Here is a 9,576-nt window from a genome sequence, read left to right on the forward strand (position 1 = left end):
AATGTCGGCCCAAAACATGTAATGTCGGCCTAAAACATGTAATGTCGGCCCAAAACATGTAATGTCGGCCCAAAACATGTAATGTCGGCCCATAACATGTAATGTCTGCCCAAAATATGTAACGGTATTTCTGTAAAAAAACCAACACCTTTCAAACAATTAATGCAGCTCATTCGATTTAAATAGTATAGATACATATGAAAGCAAGGTAAAACCTTACAACCCTTGGATTTGAAAGCAGACCTGTGCGACATTACACAAAGCAGACCTGTGTGACAATACAGAAAGCAGACCTGTGCGACATTATACAAAGCAGGCCTGTGAGACATTACACAAAGCAGACCTGCGCGTCATTACACAAATCAGGCATGTGCGTCATTACACAAAGCAGGCATGTGCGTCATTACACAAAGCATACCTGTGTGACGTTACACAAAGCAGACCTGTGTGCCATTACACAAAGCAGACCTGTGGGAAATTAAGCAAAGCAGACCTGTGCGACATTATACAAAGCAGGCCTGTGAGACATTACACAAAGCAGACCTGTATGACATTACACAAAGCAGACCTGTGCCACATTACACAAAGCAGGCCTGTTTGACATTACACAAAGCAGACCTGTTTGACATTACACAAAGCAGACCTGCGCGTCATTACACAAATCAGGCATGTGCGTCATTACACAAAGCATACCTGTGCGACATTACACAAAGCAGACCTGTATGACATTACACAAAGCAGACCTGTGTGACATTACACAAAGCAGACCTGTGCGTCATTACACAAATCAGGCATGTGCGTCATTACACAAAGCATACCTGTGTGACATTACACAAAGCAGACCTGTGTGACAATACACAAAGCAGACCTGTGCGACATTACACAAAGCAGACCTGTGCGACATTACACAAAGCAGACCTGTTTGACATTACACAAAGCAGACCTGTGCGTCATTACACAAAGCAGGTGAATATTTTTCAGATCAGGTCCGTAAATCAGGGATAGACCGAAGCTGAAGTCCACAATTGTTTTATTATATGACATTTTACAATAAGATTAATAAAAAAAATTGTCGTAAACAAATGGATGGCATGGACCATTTTGGAATCACAGATTGAAGGACTTCAAATACAAAATAACATACACAAAAATTGAATTTCACTTTCAATTCATGTGATATTTAATTTTAAGTCAATATTATTTGCACAATCGTCTTATTAATAATATTCACATAGTTCAGAATTTGATGAGATAATTAATTTGTTGTTGAATTCAGTAGTGTGATTGGTAACAGAATTACAATCTGGCTGGGAAATTACCTAGACCTATTTTTAGTAGCGGTCTGTTACACTTTTCTATTTATAGGTCGAGGTCTGTAACACTTTTCTATTCATAGAATGAGGTCTGTTACATATTTACAGACTCGTCACATGACGTCGCTCCTCCGATCAGGGCTGGGAATTAGCACCAGTCATATAATAATACACAAAGCAGACCTGTGCGTCATTACACAAAGCAGACCTGTGCGACATTACACAAAGCAGACCTGTGTGACATTACACAAAGCAGACCTGTGTTTTCTAGTAAACATACATTCATTCAGAACTTTCAAAACCAAATATACTGCGAAATTTTTCCGATAAAATGTAAGGGTCAACGATTTCACACACTTGAAGCTATAGTACAGAAGCACATTCCACTACTCAATACTACATTGTTTAAGAATAAAGGAAGCGTTACTCTCACTAAAATTGATATTCCCAGACCCTTGTAGATTACCACACGGTGTTATTAGGGTTTGTCGTGAGAACAATGTTTTCATCGCCATGAGGAAATTGTTCCCACGACAAACCCTGAAAACACAATGTGGTAAACTGTTTATCATCTATATACTACTATCTTATATATTTCTGCATTCATTAAAGATCAGCTAAACACCATGTCTTTTAAATGATTTCTAGGCTCGATGATCACTGAGAGCATCGGTATGTGACAAATATAAACAAATAGAAGATTTGCGCGGAAGAATATCATGGACCTTAAAAACTATGTAGAAAAATGTCATCATCATTTGCTTTCCCATGTGCACATCTATATACGCTTTAAAAGGCCAGTGTTGTTACCCTCACAATGTTTTTTATGGCTTTATAATTATTTGTTTATGACGGACTATTTTCTAACGCGGATCACCTTTGTGTGGATATTATTTCCGATTAAGGACGTCAACTGGCGCGAGCAGACCGGTGTTATCAGGGTTTATCGTCTTCTTTTTTGGAGAAAATGCGTTCACAATCCGATAAACTATATCTTTAATTCCATTCCGAGACTCTACGTCGTTGACTGGAGCGTATCGAGTATCGGAGTGGAATCAAAGATCTGGTTTTAATCAGATTGATATATTCTCAAATGGGAAAATCCATTCTCAAGTTGTTCTCAAAATTGTTCTAACGACAAATCCTGAAGACACAGCGTGATAATCAATATTTCTACAACCTTTCTAATCCGACATGTTTCTCATTCTCCTTCAATTCTCACAAGTTACTATTCTCAATCTATTTTTATTCTCAATCTGTTCCCACTCACACATCTTTACAACTTCACACCTTAATGACTGTTACACCTAACTAATCTCACCCTCTGCCATTCTACTGTTCTGACACTCCTTCGACTAATCCACAGACTAATCAAGAAATCAATGAAAAACTCTTTAACCCAGTGCTAACCGGAAGGCTGGGTCATTTCTGATATACTTTGGAGATTTAAAATAAGACGTTTTGTTCGGCGATTTTTCGTGCAGATGGACCTCCAAGGACCTTCAAGCTCGTAGTTATATGGCTATCATAGTTTTAAAATTCTTCTTTTTGAAACGTTTATTAAGACATAATTGACATCTTAGAGAAAAAACATTGATTTAACATCTTTACAAACAAAAATCGAGGTAAAAAATGTCGAACACTCATAATTCCTATTTTTAAATAGTTTGAAATAAAATAATCTCGTGACGTCATGCAATCTATATATATAGAGTATAATAGTCATTATTGCTAACCAGTGGTGTATACGTATATGGCTAGGTAGATACAGAGAGGAGACGACCTAACAATACTATCGGAAGATCCTTGTTATCTATCGATAAAACCGATCCCTGAGTCAGGCATGTACATCATGTTTAAAATAACCTCACGTGCATGCAACCGATTCCGAGGCTTTACGGGGTTACAACGATCACTATCTGTATGTCTATATCTAAAGTGACTCAATATTGCCCTTTTCTAATTTTAAAGTTCGTTTACATTATCTGTAAACAAAATGCTGATGCAGATTGGATAATACACCAGAACAGAAATGTTGTTTTATTTTAACCATGAACACTTGTTACTCCACATACAAAATAATCCCGATCCTTCTGATAGCGTTTTTCTAGTGTACGCTCCACGCTACAAGGATGGACCAGCTCTTCGACAGCATTTCCAGACCTTTCTTGTTTTCTGATTCATATCCTATTTCTGTCCGGTGCCTCCATGACTTAAGTATCTTGTTGACCTGGAATCAGTTTTTGAATGATACCAGACCTCACCTTGAAATATCATCCTTTATTGCTATGACTGTTGACTTTGTATAGGAACGAACGTACCCGAAAGGACTTTGAACAAACATCGTGTTGTGAAGAAAATTTAATAGATGAAAAAATCGAATATGAACACTCACACACAACAACAGGTTTTGGAAAAGGTAAGCCTCTTCTGCTTCACAGACAAAACCCGCCATGTAAATCTAAGTCAAATCCAAATAATGTCACGTCAAGTGGGAACCGCAGCAGTGACCACGGATCCACGAGTTTACTGATGACCACGAAACCACTAGTTCAATGATATGTACGGAGACGTCCCCCTAAACCACGAGTTTACTGATGAGCACGGAGACGTCCAATTAAACCACGAGTTTACTGATGAGCACGAAGACGTCCACCTAAACCACGAGTTTACTGATAAGCACGGAGACGTCCACCTAAACCACGAGTTTACTGATGAGCACGGAGACGTACACCTATTCCACGAGTTTACTGATGAGCACGGAGACGTCCACCTAAACAACGAGTTTACTGATGAGCACTGAGACGTACACCTACACAACGAGTTAACTGATGAGCACGGAGACGTCAACCTAAGCAACGAGTTTACTGATGAGCACGGAGACGTACACCTATTCCACGAGTTTACTGATGAGCACGGAGACGTCCACCTAAACCACGAGTTTACTGATAAGCACGGAGACGTCCACCTAAACAACGAGTTAACTGATGAGCACGGAGACGTCCACCTAAGCCACGAGTTTACTGATGAGCACGGAGACGTCCACCTAAACAACGAGTTTACTGATGAGCACGGAGACGTCCACCTAAGCCACGAGTTTACTGATGAGCACGAAGACGTCCACCTAAACAACGAGTTAACTGATGAGCACGGAGACGTCCACCTAAACCACGAGTTTACTGATAAGCACGGAGACGTCCACCTAAACAACGAGTTTACTGATGAGCACGGAGACGTCCACCTAAGCCACGAGTTTACTGATGAGCACGGAGACGTCCACCTAAACAACGAGTTTACTGATGAGCACGGAGACGTCCACCTAAGCCACGAGTTTACTGATGAGCACGAAGACGTCCACCTAAACAACGAGTTAACTGATGAGCACGGAGACGTCCACCTAAACCACGAGTTTACTGATAAGCACGGAGACGTCCACCTAAACAACGAGTTTACTGATGAGCACGGAGACGTCCACCTAAGCCACGAGTTTACTGATGAGCACGGAGACGTCCACCTAAACAACGAGTTTACTGATGAGCACGAAGACGTCCACCTAAACCCAAGTTAACTGATGAGCACGGAGACGTCCACCTAAGCCACGAGTTTACTGAAGAGCACGGAGAATTCCACCTAAACAACGAGTTTACTGATGAGCACGGAGACGTCCACCTAAGCCACGAGTTAACTGATGAGCACGGAGACGTCCACCTAAACCACGAGTTTATTTGTGAAAAGCACAAAGCCTAACAAATGTACCGGTGACGGCATTCTTATGGGAACTAACTGCGCTTCCTCCTGGCTGACCTTTGCCCCTCTCCTGGCTGACTTTTGTCCCTCTCCTGGCTGACCCTTGTCCCTCTCCTGGCTGACCTTTGCCCCTCTCCTTGCTGACCTTTGCCCCTCTCCTGGCTGACCTTTGCCCCTCTCCTGGCTGATCCTTGTCCCTCTCCTGGCTGACCTTTATCCCTCTCCTTGCTGACCTTTGCCCCTCTCCTGGCTGACCTTTGCCCCTCTCCTGGCTGACCTTTGCCCCTCTCCTGGCTGACCTTTGCCCCTCTCCTGGCTGACCTTTGCCCCTCTCCTGGCTGACCTTTGTCCCTCTCCTGGCTGACCTTTGTCCCTCTCCTGGCTGACCCTTGTCCCTCTCCTGGCTGACCTTTGTCCCTCTCCTGGCTGACCCTTGTCCCTCTCCTGGCTGACCCTTGTCCCTCTCCTGGCTGACCTTTGCCCCTCTCCTGGCTGACCTTTGCCCCTCTCCTGGCTGACCTTTGCCCCTCTCCTGGCTGACCTTTGCCCCTCTCCTGGCTGACCTTTGTCCCTCTCCTGGCTGACCTTTGTCCCTCTCCTGGCTGACCCTTGTCCCTCTCCTGGCTGACCCTTGTCCCTCTCCTGGCTGACCTTTGCCCCTCTCCTGGCTGACCTTTGCCCCTCTCCTGGCTGATCCTTGTCCCTCTCCTGGCTGACCTTTGTCCCTCTCCTGGCTGACCTTTGCCCCTCTCCTGGCTGACCTTTGCCCCTCTCCTGGCTGACCTTTGCCCCTCTCCTGGCTGACCTTTGCCCCTCTCCTGGCTGACCTTTGTCCCTCTCCTGGCTGACCTTTGCCCCTCTCCTGGCTGACCTTTGCCCCTCTCCTGGCTGACCTTTGCCCCTCTCCTGGCTGACCTTTGCCCCTCTCCTGGCTGACCTTTGCCCCTCTCCTGGCTGACCTTTGCCCCTCTCCTGGCTGACCTTTGCCCCTCTCCTGGCTGACCTTTGCCCCTCTCCTGGCTGACCTTTGCCCCTCTCCTGGCTGACCTTTGCCCCTCTCCTGGCTGACCTTTGTCCCTCTCCTGGCTGACCATTGTCCCTCTCCTGGCTGACCCTTGTCTCTCTCCTGGCTAACCTTTGTCCTTCTCCTGGCTGACCCTTGTCACTCTCCTGACTGACCTTTGTCCCTCTCCTGGCTGACCCTTGTCCCTCTCCTGGCTGACCTTTACCCCTCTCCTGGCTGACCCTTGTCCCTCTCCTGGCTGACCTTTGCCCCTCTCCTGGCTGACCTTTGCCCCTCTCCTGGCTGACCCTTGTCCTTCTCCTGGCTGACCTTTGTCCCTCTCATTGCTGACCATTGTCCCTCTCCTGGCTGACCTTTGTCTCTCTCCCGGCTGGCCCTTGTCCCTCTCCTGGCTGACCTTTTTCCCTCTCCTGGCTAACCTTTGTCCTTCTCCTGGCTGACCCGTGTCCCCTCCTGGCTGACATTTGCCCCTCTCTTGGCTGACCCTTGTCCCTCTGCTGGCTGACCATTGTCCCTCTCCTGGCTGACCCTTGTCCCTCTCCTGGCTGACCCTTGTCCCTCTCCTGGCTGACCTTTGCCCCTCTCCTGGCTGACCTTTGCCCCTCTCCTGGCTGACCTTTGCCCCTCTCCTGGCTGACCCTTGTCCTTCTCCTGGCTGACCTTTGTCCCTCTCATTGCTGACCATTGTCCCTCTCCTGGCTGACCTTTGTCTCTCTCCTGGCTGACCTTTGTTCAGATTTATCGACGACGTGGTGTCTTTGAATAACAATAGATTTATTGACCAAGTCGATTCTCTCTACATTCTACATAGAGAGGGCCTGTCATTCTCTACTGAACAAAGGAAGAACAGCTGACACTAATATTGGTATAGCCTTGTTCTATCACCTCTCTTTTATAAACAATATTCGCTCTAAGATATTCCTGTTATTTCTTTTCAAGTTCTCAATATTTGATAAATATATTGCTTGTAAATAAATTTAATAAAACGTCGACGGTGTTTAAGTGAAAGTATGCGTGTATATGGATGTATAGGAGATAACTACTTTAACAGGAACATAACTCTAAAGCCTGTTTATAGCGGAGTATTACTACCTTTAGATAATATCTGCATCGAGCAATATGAATGATATATTTACTATAATGTAAATTACATGTACCGGGAATTCAAAAATACTGGAAAATGGAAAAAAGAAATACGAACCCCTCACCAAGTAGTACTAGCAATCAGCGCGCGTTTCTTACAATGATTGAACGATATTTTTGCAATTGGCATACCGATACCAACGGTAAAATATCTTACATACATACACCATGACTCCGACCGTGAATTACATTTTATCATTTACGTATCGGTTAGTGTTTCCCAATTATTGCTGCATCTGTGTGTGTATCTCGACACTGATACTGTGATAATGGCGAGGCAACAATCTTGGTCTTTTTAACGATTGTTTTAAAGCTTTTCACAGTGTTATTTGAAGCAGACTTCTAAGCGTCAAACTGACCAATAAACCCCGTTTGGACACAACTTCAATTCTGATTTGTTTCATGAAACTTTAATGTAACTATATATGATCAGAAATAGTTCGTGTTAGGGATCGGGATTGTCGACGTCATTTCTGTTACGTTCGCGGTAAGGTAGATATTGTTGAGAAAACATATATGTTACCTAATTGTAGCATAAAAATAATGCACGTTATAAAGGATTTTAAAGTCACATTTCTTCTTTGTTTTTCTACATATGTTTTTAACAATTCAGGACGGATTTTAATTCTTTTGACTTTAAGTCTGACAACCGAATCCGTAATTGGCGATATGGCCATATGATGACGTAAATATTTACCTTTATTGGCGTTTTGCTTTGACTAACCAAATTTTTAAATCGGTGCTTCCATCATTTGTATGTCTAGTGAGTATTCCTTTGTTTTTCTATATTGACGGCACAGTGCTAGTTTATAAACAACACGTTTCATTAATAATGATATATATTTCTGATTATATTACTGCCTGCGTGACACCGACGATTCTAGAAAAGATGTCAGCTTCCAACTCCAAGATTTGAGAAAATTATTTTGTTTTACTCGTTAACAACCTTACATAGCTGCTCAGTGTATGTTATGGTAGACAATGCAATGGTCTGACTTTTCAATGATAGGTCGCTATAGCTACTCAGTGTATGTTACGGTAGACAATGGTCTGACTTTTCAATGATAGGTCGCTATAGCTACTCAGTGTATGTTACGGTAGACAATGGTCTGACTTTTTAATGATAGGTCGCTATAGCTACTCAGTGTATTGAAGCGGTTGATTCTTTGTTAATTACATTGTTCAATAAATGATCGTTAGTATAGACTTGCTTTAGTTATTTCTTTGTAATTAGGAAGTAAGAGTAGTTTTGATTGGCTAATGAAAGAAGGCATTTCATTGGATGGCTAGGTATATAAATAGAGGTTCCATCAGATGAAAAGTTTCTCTTGCTCTGGCGATCGAAGAAGAAGGAACAACTCTAAAAAGGTAATCAGTGACCAAGCTGTATAAGTTTGGGCCTAGCTGCATAAGCTAGGGTTCCACTGTATTCCTTTATAGTACATGGTCAAAATAAATTGTGTTACAGTATAGTGTGCATAGTCACAGGGTATCACAGTACAGGAGGACGTACTGTTGATACAGGGTGTCAGGTACCAAGACACAGGGTTTACCAAGGCATAGGTTTTATAGTGGCTAGCTATAGGGTGACTTGGTCAAACGGCAGTCGCGGTAAAGGGTGACGTGGTCAAGGTGTGTCGCGGTAAAGGGTGTACACAGTCACGGGTGTCGCAGTAAGGGGCTATTTACTGTTGATACAGGGTGACGGATATATTGTGATACAGTTGTTTTAGTTGGCTTTTTGACTATATTAGTGTTAGAGGTATATTAATGTAAAATATCTACCGGGTGTAGATTAGGTAATAGTTATTTGAGTCAGAAAGACGGCCATTATTTTGTATATATTGTCGGCACTTGTTTGTTACAACAATTACTGGGTCCAAGAAAGAACTTGGTAACGAACTGTAGGCACGCATCCGTAACATATATTTTGGTGGCAGCGGTGGGATGGACGAAGCAGATAAGCAAAATACTGCATTTGTAACCAGAAGTGGGTTTTACCATTTCAACGTGATGCCGTTTGGACTTTGCAACAGTCCAGCGACATTTGAACGCCTGATGGAGACAGTGCTGGCTAAGCTTCATTGGGAAATATGCCTGGTGTACATTGATGACATCATTGTTTTAGGGAAAACGTTTCATGAAGCAATAGTCAACTTGGAAAAAGTGTTCGACAGACTACGTCAGGCAGGACTAAAACTCAAGGCCAAGAAATGTCATCTATTTAGAAAACAAGTGTTATTCCTGGGTTACATTGTTTCAGGAGATGGCATATCAACAGACCCAGAAAAGGTGAAAGCAGTGAAAGAATGGCCACTGCCTGTGACGCAGACAGATATGAGGTCATTT

At 43.3% G+C, this 9,576-nt stretch overlaps 2 protein-coding genes across 2 annotated transcripts; one reads left to right on the forward strand and one right to left on the reverse strand.

Annotated features, from left to right (window-relative positions):
• The first annotated feature begins 3,696 nt into the window (after positions 1–3,696).
• On the forward strand, positions 3,697–4,881 carry LOC110464050 (sex-determining region Y protein-like). The gene is made up of 2 exons (XM_021519068.1): positions 3,697–3,732; positions 4,138–4,881. Exons 1-2 carry the CDS (start codon positions 3,697–3,699, stop codon positions 4,879–4,881), a joined length of 780 nt encoding a protein of 259 aa, XP_021374743.1.
• A 211-nt stretch (positions 4,882–5,092) lies between these two features.
• Positions 5,093–6,154, reverse strand: LOC110464051 (glutenin, high molecular weight subunit PW212-like). The gene has a single exon (XM_021519069.1). The coding sequence runs from the start codon at positions 6,152–6,154 to the stop codon at positions 5,093–5,095; it is 1,062 nt and encodes a 353-aa protein (XP_021374744.1).
• Positions 6,155–9,576: the final 3,422 nt, after the last annotated feature.

Source organism: Mizuhopecten yessoensis, unplaced genomic scaffold (assembly GCF_002113885.1).
Source record: "Mizuhopecten yessoensis strain PY_sf001 unplaced genomic scaffold, ASM211388v2 scaffold10953, whole genome shotgun sequence".
Taxonomy (NCBI): domain Eukaryota; kingdom Metazoa; phylum Mollusca; class Bivalvia; order Pectinida; family Pectinidae; genus Mizuhopecten; species Mizuhopecten yessoensis.

Bases quoted from the DNA above. Each gene is read 5' to 3' on its own strand.
- LOC110464050 (XM_021519068.1), top strand. From the start codon at position 3,697: ATGAACACTCACACACAACAACAGGTTTTGGAAAAG. The intron at 3,733-4,137 runs GTAAGCCTCTTC...CTACACAACGAG, and splicing joins AACAACAGGTTTTGGAAAAG to TTAACTGATGAGCACGGAGA.
- LOC110464051 (XM_021519069.1), bottom strand. From the start codon at position 6,154: ATGGTCAGCCAGGAGAGGGACAAAGGTCAGCCAGGAGAGGGGCAAAGG.